This window comes from Neoarius graeffei, chromosome 24 (assembly GCF_027579695.1).
Source record: "Neoarius graeffei isolate fNeoGra1 chromosome 24, fNeoGra1.pri, whole genome shotgun sequence".
Taxonomy (NCBI): Eukaryota; Metazoa; Chordata; class Actinopteri; order Siluriformes; family Ariidae; genus Neoarius; species Neoarius graeffei.
In genome coordinates, this window is record NC_083592.1 from 26,566,055 (window position 1) to 26,588,089 (window position 22,035).

At 42.7% G+C, this 22,035-nt stretch overlaps 1 protein-coding gene across 5 annotated transcripts in view; it reads right to left on the reverse strand.

The window, feature by feature from the left end:
* kiaa0825 (KIAA0825 ortholog) overlaps positions 1-22,035 on the reverse strand; it is a 297,880-nt gene that overhangs the window by 129,517 nt on the left and 146,328 nt on the right. For all 5 annotated transcript variants that reach the window (XM_060906939.1, XM_060906943.1, XM_060906940.1 and 2 more), the window contains 4 exons: positions 15,130-15,535; positions 13,368-13,524; positions 8,056-8,217; positions 6,570-6,664 (listed from right to left, as the gene is read on the reverse strand). In XM_060906939.1, the coding sequence (XP_060762922.1) occupies positions 6,570-6,664; positions 8,056-8,217; positions 13,368-13,524; positions 15,130-15,535 (820 nt within the window). The remainder of the gene's footprint in view (positions 1-6,569; positions 6,665-8,055; positions 8,218-13,367; positions 13,525-15,129; positions 15,536-22,035) is intronic.

The window sequence follows — 22,035 nt, forward strand, 5'->3', positions numbered from 1 at the left end:
ATGCATTAAAAAAATCTCACGACTTTAAACATTGTATGAAACACAATTTATTCAATAAACAAATTTAGTTTAATGCAATTTTCTTTGAGATGAATTCGGCAGACAACTGACAAGAATAGTGCAAAAAAAAAGTGCACCATACTCCATAAAAAGGCTTAAGCGCGTTAAACTCATATATCCGCATATAAGGCTACCTCGGGCGGCACGGTGGTGTAGTGGTTAGCGCTGTCGCCTCACAGCAAGAAGGTCCTGGGTTCGAGCCCCGGGGCCGGCGAGGGCCTTTCTGTGCGGAGTTTGCATGTTCTCCCCGTGTCCGCATGGGTTTCCTCCGGGTGCTCCGGTTTCCCCCACAGTCCAAAGACATGCAGGTTAGGTTAACTGGTGACTCTAAATTGACCGTAGGTGTGAATGTGAGTGTGAATGGTTGTCTGTGTCTATGTGTCAGCCCTGTGATGACCTGGCGACTTGTCCAGGGTGTACCCCGCCTTTCGCCCGTAGTCAGCTGGGATAGGCTCCAGCTTGCCTGCGACCCTGTAGAACAGGATAAAGCGGCTACAGATAATGAGATGAGATGAGGCTACCTCGTGGCCAACCATTCTTGGGTAGAAAAACGGCTAAGTACATGAATGTAGTTTCTGTTAAGAGTTAATGGATATGACACAGTTAATTTTAATCTTACTTACAAACTTTAACAACACATCTCTTTCATGGCCACGGAAATTAACAAGTAGGCAGTAAAACGAAATAAGCAATATAAGGACATGAGAAAATCATATTCACCCTAATAGCCCATCAGCCCTAAAACTTCGCAAAAACATCACTCCTTCTGTCACAAGCACTGATAAACTCACTGGTAATTTTTTTCAAATCAATGTGGTCTGTATGTTCCTTGTGTGTGTAAAGAACAGCCAAGTGATTCAGTCTCGGAGCAGTCATGGTGCTCCGCAGGGAGGTCTTAAGTCTGCGCAAAGCACTAAAGGACGTGTAAATTTTGCGGAGTGCAACCTGTCAATCACTCACTGCCAACCACTGGAATATTGCAAGCGGAAAAGGGGGCGGGTCATGTCCGATCATAACATTTTAGGTGACGTTTCTATAGATTACTTATTTTGCATTCAAAGTTAGGCTATTATTTGTTTAGTTGGTTTCAATCGTCAGTCAACATGAATTCATCTGTACTGTTTACTACTTTTTCACGTTTCATTATTGGGGTGTTTTTGCCCCCCCAACTTTATCTTTGGGGGGTCAAAAAGGTCCGTGCCCCCCCGCAGATGGCGCCAGTGCTACTGCCTCATAGAGGCAAAGCGAGGCAGTAGCTACTATGTCATCGTATTGTAAGAATGAGCGTAAAAATAGCGCGCTGTGCACGCACATAAGCATTACAATCACCAGAACGGCGAATCGTGATCTCGCGATACGAACAGTTGATCTCGCGGTATCAAAGGAACACAAGAACGAGTAGTGAAGCCATTATGTCATCGTGTTGTAAGAATGAGTGTGATAATAGTGAAACTTCGTAACCAATCAGCACTTATCCTGATCAAGTTCGATTACCCGTTCTACTTCTTGATAAACTTCGGAACCAGTCAGAACCAGAAACGAAATCAGAGAAACCTCGTTATAACTTTGTAGTATCTGAAGATAATCGGCAGATAAAAAGATAAACGAAATTCACCTCATGGTTCACCAAGGCTACTGACTCGATATCAAGTAAGTGATGTTTATTTTAAGAAAGTTTACCTTTTGATCATCACAGCTAGGTCAAATGAAAGGTTTTTTTTTTTAGCTTTTTGGCAGATGTATTGAGAAGCCGATGTCAAACTTCTGCTATTTGCTTGATTTTTTTTTTTTTAGAGTCTTTACACTACACTTGTGAAACAAAATGTGCTCATTAGTACTAAATAATGCTTCTAAGACAATTCATGAGCAAGTGCTTTTTTCTTACTTTTTTGAAAATAGATCTAATTCACAGCACTGTATTTTGAACAAAACATGGTAACCAAAACACTACAAGCCCTGACGCTGATCACAGCCTGGTGATGCTTGCAAAAGATGAGGCGACGATCATTGATAACATGTACAGCGCCCTCCACAATTATTGGCACCCCTGGTTAAGATGTGTTAAAAGCCTTAAAATAAATTCAATTTTTATTGCAGAAGCATAATCTCACACTGAAAATTGTAGAAAAATGTAACCCTTAACTCAAGTGAATTAAAAAATAATCCCTGACTAAGAAATAATTATTTTTCATAAAATCGCCTGTTCCACAATTATTGGCACCCATAACAATTCCTAGAAGATAAATGTAATTGAAGCATTTCTGTCATTTCTACTGTAGTTTATAAAGTTGATCAGAGTATCTAGGAACCTTTAATTAGTAATTCATCACATCCTGTTTCCCTGGGGTATAAATATGATGTGGCACAGAGGCCTATTTCTCTTATCCGCTCTTCAACATGAGAAAGACAAGAGAACACACCATTCAAGTAAGGCAGATGTGTGTCGACCTTCATAAGTCAGGCAATGGCTACAAGAAAATAGCCACTCGCCTACACCTGCCCATACCTACAGTCAGAGGAATCATCATGAAGTTTAAAACAACTGGAACAGTAGCAAACAAGCCTGGACGAGGATGCAAGTTTATCTTGCCACCACGCACAGTGAGGAGGATGGTAAGAGAAGTAAAAAGTTCTCTAAAGCTCACTGTTAGAGAACTGCATCAAAGAGGAGCATCTTGGGGTCACAAAGTCTCCATAACAACCATCAGGCGCTATCTACAGTACATGGCAACAAGCTGTTTGGGAGGCATGCACGGAAAAAGCCTTTTCTCACTTAGAAGCATAAATGTAAACGTCTGGAGTTCGCTAAGCAGTACTGGGACTTCAACTGGGACTGTGTGCTTTGGTCAGATGAGACCAAGATAGAGCTTTTTGGCAACAAACACTCTAATACATCACAAAAGATGAGCATGCGGAAAAGCACCTCATGCCCACTGTGAAGTATGGGGGAGGATCGGTGATGCTGTGGGCCTGTTTCTCTTCCAAAGGCCTCAGGAACCTTGTTAGGGTGCATGGCATCATGAACTCTTTGAAATACCAGGACATTTTAAATCAAAATCTGGTGGCCTCTGCTCGGAAGCTGAAGATGGGTCATCACTGGATCTTTCAGCAAGATAATGACCCTAAATATGTGGCCAAATCTACACAAAAATGGTTCATCAGACACAAAATCAAGCTCCTCCCATGGCCATCTCAGTCCCCAGACCTCAACCCAATTGAAAACCTGTGGGGTGAGCTGAAGAGGAGAGTGCATAGGAGAGGACCCAGGACTCTGGATGATTTAGAGAGATTGTGCAAAGAGGAATGGTTGAATATTCCTCTCTCGGTATTCTCCCATCTTGTGAAATGTTATAGGAGAAGATTAAGCGCTGTCTTGTTGGCAAAAGGGAGCTGCACAAAGTATTAACATCGGGGTGCCAATAATTGTGGCACACATGATTTCATGTAAAAGAATTATTCCTCATTCTCATCTCATCTCATTATCTCTAGCCGCTTTATCCTTCTACAGGGTCGCAGGCAAGCTGGAGCCTATCCCAGCTGACTACGGGCGAAAGGCGGGGTACACCCTGGACAAGTCGCCAGGTCATCACAGGGCTGACACATAGACACAGACAACCATTCACACTCACATTCACACCTACAGTCAATTTAGAGTCACCAGTTAACCTAACCTGCATGTCTTTGGACTGTGGGGGAAACCGGAGCACCCGGAGGAAACCCACGCGGACACGGGGAGAACATGCAAACTCAGCACAGAAAGGCCCTCGCCGGCCCCGGGGCTCAAACCCAGGACCTTCTTGCTGTGAGGCGACAGCGCTAACCACTACACCACCGTGCCGCCCTGAATTATTCCTTAATGAGGGATTTTTTTTCCCCACTGAATAAATGCACTTGAATTAAAGGTTGGATTTTTCTCTTTTTTTGCATTGTTGTCCTATATTATTTAAAAAAAAGGAATTTATTAGAAGCCTAAGAACACATCTTAACGAGGGGTGCCAATAATTGTGGAGGGCGCTGTATATATGCTATATTTACTGTATGGACATGGGATCAGAAAACTATTTTATTTATAAGTGGTAGCCACATGGACCCATAGGGTACCTATTTTTTTCTTAATATGTAGAAACACTGATGCTAAACACTGAGGTTAAAAGTCTTTATGCGGTCTATCTCTCATGCTAGCAGGGAAACATATCAAGAGAAAATAAAGACTAACGCCACATCACATCGCTGAAATGTTTGCCAACAACATGTTGAGTTTTCTTAAGGTCGCAAACATAATGTGAAATTTACAGTCGCTCCTCTCTGGGAATTCATATCCTCTGTACACACTGTATTAATGCACATAACCAGCTCACCATACATTATTACATGACATTAGTTCCCGATGTTTAGCATAATCAGTTAAGTTTTGAGGCAACCAAATCATGGGGCTGGGCAGCACACGGGAGCTTTTGCTTACCCGCTGGGCGAGCTAATGGATTTATAATTTGATGTTACATTACATCCTGCTTACATTTTGCTTGTCTCATGAGTCAGATTTCTTTCTTAACTAAACCTGGCCTACTTTGATTGACATTGCAAACAGTTAACCACATTTACTCAGCACTAACATGGCGAGTAAAAAAACAAAACAAAAAAAACCCCAACCATCTTTAATAACTCGACATAATGCCAAGAATTTTTTCAACCCAATTTTTTAAAGCTCTCAAAAAGGATGGTTCTCCTGTCCGAAACGGGTGCGCATAATCGGTTTACAAGGTCCTGGAGCTAGTTTCCAGTGAAGTGTACCAAGGATATCAGATAAAACAGACTTAACATATGTGTCACAGTGTGAGTTTTAGCTAATTCCAGCTTAGACAAGCACATGATGTGTTCTGCGCTTAAAAAGTTCATAAAAGTAGTGTCAGGTTCCATATGCTACGTGTCCCTAGAAATAATAAGCGGCGTGATTTCTTCAAAGGATCAGAAGAATATCGGATGATTTCATGACTTAACGCTTATGTTCATCTTAGTACTCCCCAGTGAAACACACATACAGCAACAAACAGAAAGGATTCGCTTGGAGAATGTACCTGCTTTAATGAAGACACTCACATTTACATTGAGAAGAGGGCTTCCTTCATGTCCACACCACATTTAGAGAGAGAGAGGAGCGAGAGAGAGAGAGAGAGAGAGACTTGAGAGAGAGAGAGAGAGAGAGAGAGAGAGAGAGAGAGAGAGACTTGAGAGAGAGAGAGACTTGAGAGACAGAGAGAGAGACTTGAGAGCGAGAGAGCGCGAGACAGCGACTTGAGAGAGAGGGAGAGACTTGAGAGAGAGAGAGAGAGAGAGAGAGAGAGAGAGAGACTTGAAAGCGAGAGAGGGAGAGACTTGAGAGAGAGTGAGAGAAAGATTTGAGAGAGAGCATGAGAGCGTGCGAAAGAGCGAGAGAGAGGAGAAGAGACTTGAGAGAGAGACAGCGAGAGAGAGAGACTTGAGAGAGAGAGACTTGAGAGAGCATGAGAGAGAGAGAGAGAGAGAGAGAGAGACTTGAGAGAGAGCGCGAGAGAGAGAGGGGAGAGACTTGAGAGAGAGCGCGAGAGAGAGGGGGAGAGACTTGAGAGGGAGACTTTTGAGAGAGAGAGGGAGAGAGAGACTTGAGAGTGAGAGAGCATGAGAGAGCGACTTGAGAGAGAGGGAGAGAATTGAGAGAGAGATAGAGAGACTTGAGAGCGAGAGAGGGAGAGACTTGAGAGAGAGTGAGAGAAAGACTTGAGAGAGCATGAGAGCGCGAAAGAGCGAGAGAGAGAAGAGACGAGAGAGAGAGTGCGAGAGAGAGACAGCAAGAGAGAGAGAGGGAGAGACTTGAGAGAGAGAGCATGAGAGAGAGAGAGAGACTTGAGAGAGTGCGCGAGAGAGAGAGGGGGAGAGACTTGAGAGTGTGAGAGAGATAGAGAGAAACTTGTGAGAGAGTGTGAGAGACTTGAGCATGAAAGAGAGACTTGAGAAAGAGTGTGAGAGATAGAGAGAGACTTGAGAGAGAGACTTGAGAGTGAGAGAGACTTGAGAGAGCGTGAAAGAGAGAGAGAGAAGAGAGAGAGAGGGAGAGACTTGAAAGAGAGAGACTTGAAAGAGAGAGAGACTTGAGTGCGAGAGAGAGATAGAGAGAGAGAGAGAGACTTGAGAGAGAGAGCGTGAAAGAGAGACTTGAGAGAGCATGGAAGAGAGACTTGAGAGAGAGTGAGAGAGACTTGAGAGAGAGAGACTAGAGAGAGAGGGAGACTTGAGAGAGAGAGAGACTTGAGAGAGCGTGAAAGAGAGAGAGAGAGAGGGAGAGACTTGAGAGAGAGTGAGAGAGACTTGAGAGAGAGAGACTAGAGAGAGAGGGAGACTTGAGAGAGAGAGAGACTTGAGAGAGCGTGAAAGAGAGAGAGAGAGAGAGAGGGAGAGACTTGAGAGAGAGTGAGAGAGACTTGAGAGAGAGAGACTAGAGAGAGAGGGAGACTTGAGAGAGAGAGAACTATTACCTGTTAGCCAGCAGATCTGTGAAGGTCACCTGACTGAGGCTCTGATAGGCCGACAGCACTTGGGCCCAGTCCCACTCTCTCTTGCTCATAGCTGCCTGTTGACAAATGAGCAGGGACTATTGTTAGTTATTAATCAGCGTTAATATGATCACAAAATTACTGCTCCAGCAGCGCTGGACTAACTAAAGAGGAGGGGGTCCTGGACGAGGTCTCTCCGACTGAATCTATCCATCATGTCTGCACAAGAAGGTTTTTATTCCAATAAGACAGCAATTAATTTATACATCCATTTGGTGAAGGATGTAGCCATCATTTATAAAAAGATAAATCAATTTTGGTCGAGAAGTCGTTATTCTTCTAGCTGTTCTGTGTGGCAAGTTTCCCAGTGATTGTTTTTTTTTTTCCTCCTGTTTCTGAGCGAGTGTGTGTAGACCGGCCCTTTGTTAGCAAGGCAAATAAAAATCCGATTACTTTGATTGCCTAAATGTCACTCTTAACTTCAGGCAGAGTTTTTATTGACAGAAAGCGACGAACACGGCGGCCCCTCCTCGTCCTCCCCGACCGGCTGACTGATGGCTCGTCACTCGTGGGGTTTGTTTTTTTGTTTTTTGTTTTCCTCTTTCCCTCCCCTTCGCTTGATTTGATAAACCGCACAGCCACCTGAAGCCAGGGAAGCTTTTTAATCATCCGCTTAATAGGGTGCTTTATGCAAAGCAATGCAAATGCTTGTGATAAGCAGAAAAGGATTACGAGTGTTCCAGCTAGCACACAACAATGGGTGAAGTATTAGCTTTTGAGCTAAGGAAAAACACACACACACACACACACACACACACACACACACAAAAAAAACTTCGACAGCAACAAAAGAGGAACAAAAGTAGAAAGCTCTCCTGAAGATTTCTTTCACTGATTGACCTCCAAATCTTACAAGTGTCCCGTCTTCACCCCAAAGCCCCTAAAGAAGTTCAATGGAACCGAGATACCTTGCATTTATAAACCCAACAAATACGACATTGTACAGCCGAAACAGACTTGGATTAGTTCTTTCTTTCTTTCTTTCGATCCACAGCCACTTCATGAGTTCACCTCTCGAGTGTTTTCAAACTTTCATGTTTATTTTTCAGAACCTTTTTTGCAGCGTTTATTCTTTGTCTCCCCGCTTCATGATAAAATATTGCAGTGGGACCATGTGACCTACAGAGAATCAGCGAGTTCATCCCAGAAAAGCACTTTAAAGTTCCTCTCTGGTGTTCACCTTGTCAGCTCTGCTCCTGTGGCCTTGAGGAAAAGCTCTCGATTAAGCACAAAGGGGGGGGGGAGCAAAAATAGTTCACTGCATAAATGAACTGCTTTAAATAAAATTAGAAGGGAAGGACACGCCACATGGCATGTATCTGGAGAAGGAAAAAAAAAAACGGTTCCACTTGCATTATATTTGCATAGGAGTGGATTTTGGGAAGATGCTGAAAGAAAAAAGACCAACCTGATCAAATTTAGCGTGGCCGACGTGGTCAAAGTGAAAGAGTGGGTTGAAGTGGGGCGGACTGTTTAGTGCATTCGCTGCTGAGGAGAACAGGACAGACGGTGGTCCCTCGGGAGACGATGTACTATCTTTAGCAGAGGCAAGCTTGGACCTTAACAAGCCCTGAAAAAAAATCAGAAAAGTTAAAAAAAAAAAAAAAGAGAGAGAGAGAATACAGTGGCGTAAGTTAAATAAAACCCTCTAAAAAAAGACAGCACGTAAGGTCTAAATGATTGAAAGGACAAAGATAGTAACGCTCATGCGAACTTGGATGAGTCTAGACGTACATTATTATTAGACTACATTTCGCAAGCACCCATTAAAATGGTAAAATTAAGCAGGAATCTCCACAGGCCTTTTGAACACACCAATGGACAAATGAGTACATCTCTACAATTATTCCATATCCAATTTTGGAAGTAATGGACATTTCTTTTTCTCTCTATTCCCTCAGTAATTGGCCCGACAATGGTAGAAATTAATCAGACTTAATCCAGAATAGGATTTGAGGACAGAGATATGTATAGATGTGACACGATGAAGCATGTCACTTCAGAATAACTTGGGAAAAAAAAACCTTCAAACTCCGTCAAAAATAGTGCACAAGTCACACTGACTAAATCTGTGAGCAGAAACAGAAGAGAAATCAGATATACTCAGAAATGATCAAACTGTAAAATAAAACCCCAAATCAGAAAAAAAAAGTTAGGAAGGTAAGCAGGGCCGGATTAACATGGCCAGGGGCCCCTAGGCTACAAGTTGCTGTAGGCCCCCCAGCCACCACCATCTTATCCCATCAACCTGTAAAGAACTGTCTATTTTCTACATTTTAAAGTTTTTTTTTCTTTCATTATTAAACTTTGTCATGATGACTTGCACTTGCCAGTTGGGTTTCATTAGGTTTAAAAAAAACCCTGTTAGTTTTGGTATATTGCTCAATAGAGCTTTGTCACGTTGGGCTTTTTGCCGTTGCGCCTTGCGCTTTTGAGCACCGCTCTCGTATTTTCTGTCACACATGTTCACTGTTCAACTGTGGAGTGACGTCGTGCGTGACGTCTAACGTTTATATATGGAAGGCGGATTTGCCTCACCCAATCAGCGTCCGTTTATTTAAATATTCATTTTGAGCCAATGAATATGAAGGGTTTTTTTTTCTTCTTTTGACTAATTGGGGGCCCCTCTGCGAGGCGGGGGGGGGCTGAAGCCAAATGAAGCCTGTGCGGTGATCCGGGCATGAAGGTAAGGCATCTAACACTTTATAAATCTTGCCATTCCTTCTGTTTAGGGACTGACGACACCAAGTGATGAAGTGTTTCAGGTGTTATTTTCTCCCGTTCTTCCTGCAAACAGGTCTTAAAGTGCGAAACATTACAGGGTCGTCGTTGTCGTAGTTCTCGTTTCAAAATTCTCCACACATTCTCTGTTGGGGACAGAAGGGACAGGCACCCTCTTCTTCCACAGCCATGCCTTTGTAACGTGAGCAGAATGTGGTTTTGCATTGTCTTGTTGAAATCTCCCTGGAAAAGATGTCGGCTTGAAGGCAGCGCATGTTGCTCCAAAATCTCAAGACACTTTTCTGCATTAATGCTCCATCACAGAAGTGTAAGTCACCTTTGCCAAGGGCACTGACACAACCCCGTACCAGGACACATCTTGGATTTTGGACTTGTTGCTGGTAACAGTCTGAATGGTCCTTTTCGTCTCTGGTCTGGAGCACGTAGCGTCCATTTCTTACAAAAAATGACCTGGAATACTGATTCATCTGACCACAATACATGTTTCCACTGTGTGATGGTCCATCCCAGATGCCTCTGAGCCCAGAGAAGTCAACGGCGCTTCTGGATGGCGCTTCTGTGCTCGATTTGTCACACATATACTTAAGCACAGCAAAATTCCTCCTCGACATTTAACCATCTGAAGCAGTGAACACACACACATGTGCGCACACACACACACACACCCAGAGGAGTGGGCAGCTATGCTACAACGCCTGGGGAGCAGTTGGGGGGTTCGGTGTCTTGCTTAAAGGAGTACGCCACCCCCAGGTGAAATTGAGTCAGTCCCTGTAGTCCCTAGAGTTGGATGAGTGAGCCAAAGCATTTTGTAGCCGACCCAGCCATTGTCCTGATCTAGAAACGCCCCGGTTAGCTTTAGCTTAGCGTAGTCGCTGTAATCCGGCGTGTCCAGCTAGCATGTCGTTGCAAAAGTGAATCAAATAACTCAAGATTTTTTATAATTATTTCTCATGACCTGTACATTCATATCGAGTACACATCAATGCAAATTAACACGAAGGGATTTACTAGACCAATTTTCGGCCACAGCACAGGCAAAACAGGCACAAAGACACCACGCAGCACCTGAAAACCCTGGTTTCCCTGGTAACACTGGTGTATTGACGGAAGTTGTGGTGCTGCGTGGTGTCTTTGCGCCTGCAGCGGTGCTTTGCCTGTGCTGTGGCCGAAAATTGGTCTAGTAAATCCCTTCGTGTTAATTTGCATTGATATGTGTACTCGATGTGAATGTACAGGTCATGAGAAATAATTATAAAAAATCTTGAGTTATTTGATTCACTTTTGCAACGACATGCTAGCTGGACACGCCGGATTACAGCGACTACGCTAAGCTAAAGCTAACCGGGGCGTTTCTAGATCAGGACAATGGCTGGGTCGGCTACAAAACGCTTTGGCTCACTCATCCAACTCTAGGGACTGCAGGGACTGACTCAATTTCACCTGGGGGTGGCGTACTCCTTTAAGGGTGCGTCAGCCATGATACAGAGGGAGGGGGAAATGCTGTTCATGGAAGCCCCCCCCCCCCCCCCCGAGTTGAACCAGAAACCCTTTGGGCCCAAGGCTACTTCTCCAAATTAACCCATGGCTAATTAATACAAGGCTTCCTTTATGCACAGTAAAGTTCTAAGTGGCATTTGTGGATGCAACTCTGTATTGTAGAGCTTGATAAAGGTTTGCCAAAGTAATCCCGAGCCCATGTGGTCATATTAGCTATGGATGAATGATGGTTCTTGATGCAGTGCCATCTGAGGGATCAGAGATCACAGGTGTTCAACTTAGGCTTGTGCCCTTGCCACTGAAATTTCTCCAGATTTCTCGAATTGTTTAATGATATTATGCACCATATATAATATCGATACTGAAATGATATTAGGCTGCAATATCCAAACCCCTTTGTATCTTTCTTTGAGAAACATTGTTTTTAAAGATTACAATAATTTTCTCACACATTTGTTGACAAACTGGAGATCCTCAGCCCATGTTTGCTCCTCAAAGACTAGGCCTGTCTTGGAAACTGATTTTGTACCAAATCATGATTACAATCATCTGTTGACATCACCTCGTTATTTATTTGTTTTCCCTCATTACTAGCCATGAATTGCCCATGTCCTAACTTTTTTTGGGGGATGTGGTGCAGGCCTGAAACACAGGAATGGATGTATATTTAACAAATGAAATGAAGTTGACCAGACAAAACAGGAAATATCTTGGGTTCATACTGTCTGTAATGAAATACAAGTCAAAGTCAATTTACAAATCACTGCTTTTGTTTTTTATTTGCATTTTCCATACCATTCCAACTGTTTCTGATTTGGGCTTGTCAAATAATAACTGAACTGCATGGGAAACCAGTAATAGAACAACCTCACAGCAAGAAGGTTCTGGGTTCGAACCTGCCGGCCAATGCAGCCCTTTCTGTATGGAGTTCTGCATGTTCACCTCGTGTCTGCGTGGGTTTACTCCAGGTGCTCTGGTTTCCTCCCACAGTCCAAATACATGCGGATTAGGTCAAGTGGCTACTCTGAATTGGCCATAGGTGTGAATGTGAATCGCTGCCTGTCTCTCTGTATTCACCCTGCGACAGACTGGTGACCTGTCCAGAGTGTGCCCCGCCTCTCGCCCAAGGTCAGCTGGGATTGGCTCCACCGTGCTTGCAATGAAAAAGTGGAACAGAAAATGAAAAGCCGGTAAAACTTGATACCAATGGGACTGATGGGGGTGGACAAGGAACAGCTTTATTTCTGATTATTACACTGCACTGACACTGGAGACTCCTTCCAAAAACTCTGAAGCATCCATTATACCATTCCCTGTGTAAAAGTTGTGACAGAGATGATAACGTGTTAATACAAGCAGTGTTGTAGTCGAGTCCGAGTCCAGTCTCGAGTCCTCGACGTTCAAGTCCGAGTCATTAAAGAAAATTTCGAGTCAAGTCCACTATTGATCCAAGTCGAGTCCAAGAACAAGACTCCAATCGCACCATTTGATAGTGATTGTTGCTGCATTTATGTGAAAGCGTCTGCTGCTGTGTTGGACTAACGTTCCTGCTCGACTGCCCCATTTTAGTTAACAGGCTACAGATAAAAAGCTTGTTCATTGCTCAGCAAGCCCCACCCACTATCAACAGGGCAAATAACATGAGAGAGGGTTAACACTAGCTAGTTCTTCGGTCAGCAAGCAAGCCCTGTTATCAACAGAGCAATGAACATAGCGTGTCACTTCCTTCTCTGGGTCGAGTCTTACCAGATGACGATTGAAGTTCGAGGTTGTCCCCGTCGTCTCCTCGATAGTTCTTCTACATATGGAACACACAGCAGTGCATTTTTTCCCACTGCACGAGAAGTCCGTATAAGCAAAGCGGACAATCCTAGACGCGTCTCTCCAGGCATTTTAGCGCCGTTAACGTTAATTTGGTCCTCAACATGACGTATGAACAGGTGAATGTGCATTCTCTCTCTTGCACAAAATTAGTATAAAAATTAATGTAGATATAAATATCTTATGCTAAATTATTATGGCATGTTACGAAAAAAAAAAGAAGAAAAAATCAGAGTCCTCGTCTCCAGTTTACGAGTCTGAATGCAGTTAATGCACGAGTCCGAGTCATCAGTGCTCAAGTCCAAGTCAAGTCACGAGTCCTTAAAATTAGGGCACAAGTCGGAGTTGAGTACGGCAAGCCTGAGTACAAGTGCATATAAACCGTGCAACTGGCACTTTTGTCCACTTTAGATAATTAACCAACACCTTTTAACAAATCAGATTTGAGCATTCAGCAGTGCTGGGGTCTAACCGAGTTTAGAGGATGGTTAACTGACTGCACAACGACACTTCCGCTGGCATTTTCTTTGCCACATGGGTGGCACAGGTTGCTCCAAACCTCTTCCTGCAGAGTGTGTGTATGTGTGTATAGAGTTAAACTCTTTTTGCCTGTGGATGCAGTGCTGCTTAATTGCTTGGTAAAAACCAGTGCATGCCCACCTCATTGAGCTGGATGGTGTGATGGATCTGCTTCAGGTTCTGAATACCACCTGCTCCCTGGCACAGTGCCAGCAGCACAGCACACATTTTCTGCTCTGCCGGTTCACTGGGTCCACCTCTATCCTGCACCAGGCCACTCTCCACATGCTCAAACATGCTGAGAGAGAGAGAGCGAGAGAGAGAGAGAGAGAGAGAGAGAGAGAGAGAGAGATCCATGTAAACAGTCTCTGCTTATATAGCATGAGGAACATGAGCTGACAAATAGCTATCAGATGGGCATTGCGAGGACAATTTAGCAGTGTAACCAACGCTGAAATGATGGCATGTTGCCCATACTACTTTTTACATCTTTCCTCATGACACATTTTCATTTTATCACTGACTAAAATAATACAGGGAACACACACACACACCAAAAAAAAAAAACATTCAAACCTACTGTATGCTATTTGTACCATAAACCTGAAGGTCCACACCACCTGTCCACATGTCTCGCACCTATTCACAGCTGCTGTCATGGTTTTTCTCCCACTTCCTCCAGCAGTCAGGCAGCGAGACTTTGAGTGCTGGCTGTCAGGCGGCCGTTAGTGGCGCTGACATTGAGGAGAAGCTGCCGAGGCCCTGAGCAGGCCATGTGTCAGCACCTGGGCCCGCATCCTTCCCTGTCCATCAGTGTGCAGGTGAAGCAAATGATTGGATCCAGTCAGCGGCTTGATTAATGAGAGGCTCGGCAGATCCGGGACAAGCTATCAATCACGTCATTAGAGCCAATGTGCCCTGAAAGAGGCAGGACACCCCCGCCGCCGACCGAACCCACTGCATTCATCTTCATCTGTGTATGCACGCCGTCAAGCGCTGCCAGGGTCACCATGATGGAGAGCAATCATCTTCTCCTCTACAAATTACTTTGCAAAGACAAGAGACTGCGGAGGCTTGTGTGTGCATGTCAGTGTGTGTTGACAAGTAAAGGGGGGGAGGGTTTTTAGGGAACGCATACTCCACCGCTGCACTGTACGCTGATTGTTTACAACACAAACAGTGCTGGAAAGTGAAGGTTATTTTAATGAATAGTAATGGATCTCTCTACTGTTTGAGACAGGTGATACATAATCACTCTTCCCGGTTTTTTTTTTTTCTATCGTGCCCCTTTCTGCCCTCTCTTTTTTTTTTCCCCCGCTGTCTTTCCTGTCATTTATGGAAAAACAGTTCCTGGAATACTAGCAGTAATTTACCTTGGGGTTTTTATGTATATATTTCTTATATGACATTAAATCATTTTAAATAAGGCTAATTATTTAATGAGAGTTGCTAGTTTGTGGTAGAAGTTGTAGGGTTTTGCATTTAAAAAAAAAAAAAAAACGCAGTGATGTCATTTCTCCAAAAACATCAAGCTCGCCTCTTCTCCGAAATGATGTCGGCAGGGTCACTGCTGACGTTAAGTGCGGTATTAAATTCATGATCAAACAGGATGCAATTTCCCTGACTGTAAACTGCTCATTGATCAAATGACTGAACTTTGAAAAACTCAGCAAAGCAAAAGTCTGGTTCGAAATTATGCATTAACATACTGGCGCATACGTGAGAGCCAAAATGAGAGCTATATTTTTTTTTCCACTGGTATATTTTCAATTGCATTAAGTTAATCGGTTTTACTGCAAACAAATTGAAATCCCTAGAGCTACGTTTTCAAGCGCATACCATTAACCTTTTACTGTAAATGATTAACAAATTGCTCCGGTTCAGACTGGCGCTTAGAGCTCACCTCTCGCTGCAGAGCTTGTGTGCTTTCTGCAGCTGCATGGAGCTCCACTTAGGCCTTTTCCCCTCCAGACCCTGCAGGATCTTATGCACGCTGGGTTTGGGCTTGCCCTTCTCCAGTCCCAGGCTCACCTGCAGGCACTCAGACAGCAGTGCCAGACGCTCTTTGACCCCTCGCTCCAAGGGCTCAGTAGATACCAGCTCCAGGGTCTCGCCGTTCTCCAAGCTTTGGCACAGAAAGCCGAGCAGCACCCGGATAAGCAGACCCGTGGGCCTCAACTGTCTGGAGCTCTGGCACTGCTGCTTCTCAGCCGTATGAAAGAGGAAGCGGACAGGCATGGGGATGGAGGCCACGCAGGATGGGAGGTGGGTGAAGATGAACGAGAGAACCTGAATGGTCAGACTAATGGCTGGAACAGAGAGAGATATTTATGAAAAGATTATAATATTTTATATACACACACTTTTTGAATATTCAGAACAACGAATCAGTTTGGTTCTAATGAGTCTAGTGCAGGAAAACGAATAATCATTTAATTGCGATGAAAATTTTAACATCCTCAATTAATTAAACCGAATTTAAATCACTTCATGAATATGTTTCTTCGGTTTTTCATTCTTCACTAACTGCTTTATCCTGGTCAGAGCCGTGCTGCGTCTGGAATCTCAAGAAAACTAGGTAAGAGGCAGAAATACTCTCTAACTGGGACACCAGTCTATCGCAGAGCACCATTCAGACACACGTTCACACACAGCCAATCCACCTAGTGCCATGCTTTTGGGAGGTGGGAGGAAACCGGGCAGCTCAGAGGAAACCTACATTCCTACAGAGGAAACACTCAAAAAAAGGAAACTGGCTTGCTGTTATATTTACCTAAGTGCAGCATGTATTTTCTGTGAAATAAATGCATGCTTCCAAGATGAACATGATTAAATCGTGTAGCATTTGCATGAAATTCAACAACCCCACATGAATTAATTCATTTCATTCATGTTAAACTGACCCGAGGCTATCTACAGTGGTGCTTGAAAGTTTGTGAACCCTTTAGAATTTTCTCTATTTCTGCATAAATATGACCTAAAACATCATCAGAGTTTCACACAAGTCCTAAAAGTAGATAAAGAGAACCCAGTTAAACAAATGAGACAAAAATATTATACTTGGCCATTTATTTATTGAGGAAAATGATCCAATATTACATATCTGTGAGTGGCAAAAGTATGTGAACCTTTGCTTTCAGTATCTGGTGTGACCCCCTTGTGCAGCAATAACTGCAACTAAACGTTTGCGGTAACTGTTGATCAGTCCTGCACACCGGCTTGGAGGAATTTTAGCCCATTCCTCCGTACAGAACAGCTTCAGCTCTGGGATGTTGGTGGGTTTCCTCACATGAACTGCTCGCTTCAGGTCCTTCCACAACATTTCCATTGGATTAAGGTCAGGACTTTGACTTGACCATTCCAAAACATTCACTTTATTCGTCTTTAACCATTCTTTGGTAGAACGATTTGTGTGCTTAGGGTCGTTGTCTTGCTGCATGACCCACCTTCTCTTGAGATTCAGTTCATGGACAGATGTCCTGACATTTTCCTTTAGAATTTGCTGGTATAATTCAGAATTCATTGTTCCATCAATGATGGCAAGCCGTCCTGGCCCAGATGCAGCAAAACAGGCCCAAACCATGACACTACCACCACCATGTTTCACAGATGGGATAAGGTTCTTATGCTGGAATGCAGTGTTTTCATTTTTCCAAACATAACGCTTCTCATTTAAACCAAAAAGTTCTATTTTGGTCTCATCTGTCCACAAAACATTTTTCCAATGGCCTTCTGGCTTGTCCACGTGATCTTTAGCAAACTGCAGACGAGCAGCAATGTTCTTTTTGGAGAGCAGTGGCTTTCTCCTTGCAACCCTGCCATGCACACCATTGTTGTTCGGTGTTCTCCTAATGGTGGACTCATGAACATTAACATTAGCCAATGTGAGAGAGGCCTTCAGTTGCTTAGAAGTTACCCTGGGGTCCTTTGTGACCTCGCCGACTATTACACGCCTTGCTCTTGGAGTGATCTTTGTTGGTCGACCACTCCTGGGGAGGGTAACAATGGTCTTGAATTTCCTCCATTTGAACACAATCTGTATGACTGTAGATTGGTGGAGTCCAAACTCTTTAGAGATGGTTTTGTAACCTTTTCCAGCCTGATGAGCATCAACAACGCTTTTTCTGAGGTCCTCAGAAATCTCCTTTGTTCGTGCCATGATACACTTCCACAAACATGTGTTGTGAAGATCAGACTTTGATAGATCCCTGTTCTTTAAATAAAACAGGGTGCCCACTCACACCTGATCGTCATCCCACTGATTGAAAACACCTGACTCTAATTTCACCTTCAAATTAACTGCTAATCCTAGGGGTTCACATACTTTTGCCACTCACAGATATGTACTTTTGGATCATTTTCCTCCATAAATAAATGACCAAGTATAATATTTTTGTCTCATTTGTTTAACTGGGTTCTCTTTATCTACGTTTAGGACTTGTGTGAAAATCTGATGTTGTTTTAGGTCATATTTATGCAGAAATAGAGAAAATTCTAAAGGGTTCACAAACTTTCATGCACCTCTGTAGTTTCAGCATGTACCCGGGAAAATCAAGACCATTATCACAGAAGATATCGTGAGAGGAGAAGGATAATAAAATAAGGGAAGCCGTGTGCTCTATTATTTATCAGTTTTCATAAAAAATGGAGGCACAAACTTTGTGTGTGTGTTGTTTGCAAGGAATTGCCAGTGTTAATTATTTTTGCACTTTTAATTATTTTTGCACAATTATCTTTTTACAATTTTATGGCAACATCTTTTGTTTGTCTTGTGTTAGGTTTCCACTATTGACACCAAAGAAGCCGTAAACTTAACACTTAAATTGCAGTCATTGTTCACTGTGCACATGTTCAAAGGGAATGCGATTATAAAGACATAGACACACTGTTACACTTAAATACGGTTACGGTTTTATTGCAAGATCTCCTGTTTGTGTGTTGTTTCCACCCACGTTTGACACTAAGCAGGGTAGAGATTTTGTTGTTTACATTCAAAAGTTAGTCTTTGAAGTATGGAAGCCACGAGAGGCCCTTCATATCATCTTTTTTATTCACCTTGTTATCCCGAGATAACGACATAATTAATTCAGGATCTCGAGAAAACAACACAACTAATTCGAGATCTCGAGAAAACAAAACAATTATTCCGTGATCTTGAGAAAACAAGACAATTATTCCGTGATCTCGAAAAAACAAAACAATTATTTCATGATCTCGAGAAAACAGCTGAGATTTCTAGCAGAGCTGCGCCCCCCTGTGGGTCAGACAACGAAGACTTAGAAATTGGCGGACATGTAACAGAGCAGAAATGGCTTTTTACGATGTCTTGAGAGAGAGGGGGGCCAGTCTTCTGCGGAGGTGCCGTGGACTAATTTTGAAATGATCCCTTATTAAAAGACTTAATGCAATCTCTCCCTGTGTCAACCCCTGATCAAAATATTGCCTTATTAGGTGATCGATTATTCCAGACATTCTAATGACCAAAGTTGCGTCTATACAGAATGAGAAATAGCCCCAAAGTCAGCATATCACAAGTCTCTTGGCGCACCTGAATGAACCATTTCTCAGCTGTTTACTCGAGATCATGAAATAATTGTTTTGTTTTCTCGAGATCTCAAATTAGTTGTATTGTTTTCTCGAGATCCTGAATGAATTATGTCGTTATCTCGGGATAACAAGGTGAATAAAAAAAGGATTATATGAAGGGCCTCTCGCGGCTTCCGTATTGAAGTAACAATTGAATCATGGAAAATATTTCCACGTGATGAAATGACATTCTTTCAGCATTAAGCAATTCTGTTGGCCTGACTTACAGTATTTTACTCTACTAAATTAGATCAACCTAATTTAGTAGTGTAATTTTACAACTGTAAAAATGAGTTGGACTAACCCAATTAAATTAAGTTTGACTGAATCCTCATAGTTGAGTTGAATCGACTGTAATAAATTTTACCAACTGAACCCAAGTACATCAAGTTGGACCAACAGAACTGCTGAATGTTCAAAGAAAGCCATCAAATTATGTGGAAATAATTTCCATGATTTTTTTAATGTTCATTCAAAGAGCCATTTTTCTGAGTGACGTACCGCGGGCTCGGGACCGAACCAAACCTCTGGAGCTATGAAGCTGCAATCGTACCTGTGCCCTCTCTGCCATTCATGTGAATCAAGTTTATTCATTCATTTTATAATTAACAGTTATTCCACAAAATCGAGTCATACACGAGCTGATAGCCGACGAGGCGCCTAGCACTGAATTGGCTATAAGACATGTACAACAAAATTGACTGGAATAACTGTTTTATTCTATCTACAGTCACTGGATTTTGAGAAACCGAGCATTTTTATTGTTTTTTTTTTGCAAATTCGATAAATAAAAAAAACTTTATACAAAACGTCCAACAAAATAATTTCAGCTTAGAATGTAAACAAACTGGCGAAACGACAGTAGCAACTTGTGAAAAATGCAATAACAATAATAATAATAATAATAATAATTCTTGAAAAATAAAAAAGAAACGTTTGAACCATCAAAAACTGTCATTCCATATTTTGTTGCTTATTTTTGGTATTTTTTGAGTTTTTTTTTTTTAGTTGAGTTTTTATTTCCTCCTCGGTTGGTTCAGCAACACGCGCCATCATTTTCTTCTTCTTCTTTAGGGTTTTTTGGCGGCTGGCAAACCAATTCAAAGGTGCATTACTGCCACTGACTGGGCTGGAGTATGGAACAGGAGATATTTGGGGGGGGGGGACTACATTCTCTTATCTATTTCTATTATATATTTGATAAAGTGATGTATCTGACTTGATGCGCTCTGCCATTTTGTTTTTCTCTACTCACGGTATATGAGCTGATAGCCTAGTAGTGGAGTAGCCAATCAGAGCGCACGATTGCTCATATCCAGTGAATGTGAATAGAATAATTAGAGATATGCTCAATTCATGTCATCATGAAATCAAAAATAATTTGATGAGATATATACTGTACATATGATTATAAAAGACTGTTGATGCACAGTTTAAACATACAACCCCGATTCCAAAAAAGTTGGGACAAAGTACAAATTGTAAATAAAAACGGAATGCAATAATTTAAACATCTCAAAAACTGATATTGTATTCACAATAGAATATAGACAACATATCAAATGTCGAAAGTGAGACATTTTGAAATTTCATGCCAAATTATTGCCTCATTTGAAATTTCATGACAGCAACACATCTCAAAAAAGTTGGGACAGGGGCAATAAGAGGCTGGAAAAGTTAAAGATACAAAAAAGGAACAGCTGGAGGACCAAATTACAACTCATTAGGTCAATGGAGCACTTGCATGTGACGTCACAGCCGATCCAGATTGTGACAGACGCCACCTTGTCGGTCAAACGCATTCCGCCTTCTACTTCTGGTTCTACTTCTGCTTCTACTTCTGGTTCTACTTCTGCTTCTACTTCTACCTTTTCTTCTGGAAAAACCTACTATATACAATTCTACTACAACAGCTGCGGCTACAAGCTCTCCCTACCTGTGCACGTTTTTTATGTTTTTTGTGTGTATTTTTGCGTGTTGTTCGTCTGTACCGGACTTCAATATCCACTACAACCGTATGGACTTACTGGACATTGGTTTCCAGCAGAAAATGACGGTTTGTAGCGATTTCCATCGCATGCACAACATTCCGGACGAGAAAAAAAAAAACAACATTCCGGACGAGATAGTGAGACCAGCGGGGTCTCCGTGGATTGTTATTGGAAGCAAAGCGAAGGAGGCGGCGCCGGGAGCAAAGCGAGGCTGCAGAGCCGGCCTGTTGACTAAGCTCAGAAAACAGCCACTCAAACCTCCACTGCTAAGCCTCTACCTCTCCAACGCCAGATCCATGGTAAACAAGACGGACGATTTGAAATTACAGCTGGAATTACCTTATTCTATTCTATAATCGGCTGGTCAGTGCTATACTCAATACTTAAGTGACTTACCCATTCAGTGAGGATCATTTTCTTGTTTACAAGATGCCACATCTGAGTCGCTGACAAATCCTGAATTTCTGTAAAGATAACTGTCCAGAGATTTATAAGCACGCAGTGCTTCACCACTGAACAGCGAGGGAAAGTTAATGAGGTAATTATACACGTCCGGGTATTCCGCTGGCAGTTCCATATCCACTGACACGGTCGTGAAAACTCCGTCCGGAAAGCCATAAGGGTCACTAATCTGTAGATTGTTTATTTTAGACATATATCTAGTTATCTGTTCATTAGAAAAATGAGCCGTGTAGTCCGTCGGTTGAAATTGATCCATTCTGTACACGAGTGCAGCAGTATTCAGCTGTGCTGTTGACCGACAAGATGGCGGCTGTGTACTTTCCGGTCACGTGACTGCAAGATCTCTATTGGCAATAGGTCATTAACATGACTGGGTATAAAAAGAGCATCTTGGAGTGGCAGCGGCTCTCAGAAGTAAAGATGGGAAGAGGATCATCAATCCCCCTAATTCTGCGCCGACAAATAGTGGAGCAATATCAGAAAGGAGTTCGACAGTGTAAAATTGCAAAGAGTTTGAACACATCATAATCTATAGTGCAGAATATCATCAAAAGATTCAGAGAATCTGGAAGAATCTCTGTGCGTAAGGGTCAAGGCCGGAAAACCATACTGGGTGCCCGTGATCTTCGGGCCCTTAGACGGCACTGCATCACATACAGGCATGCTTCTGTATTGGAAATCACAAAATGGGCTCAGGAATATTTCCAGAGAACATTATCTGTGAACACAATTCACCGTGCCATCCGCCGTTGCCAGCTAAAACTCTATAG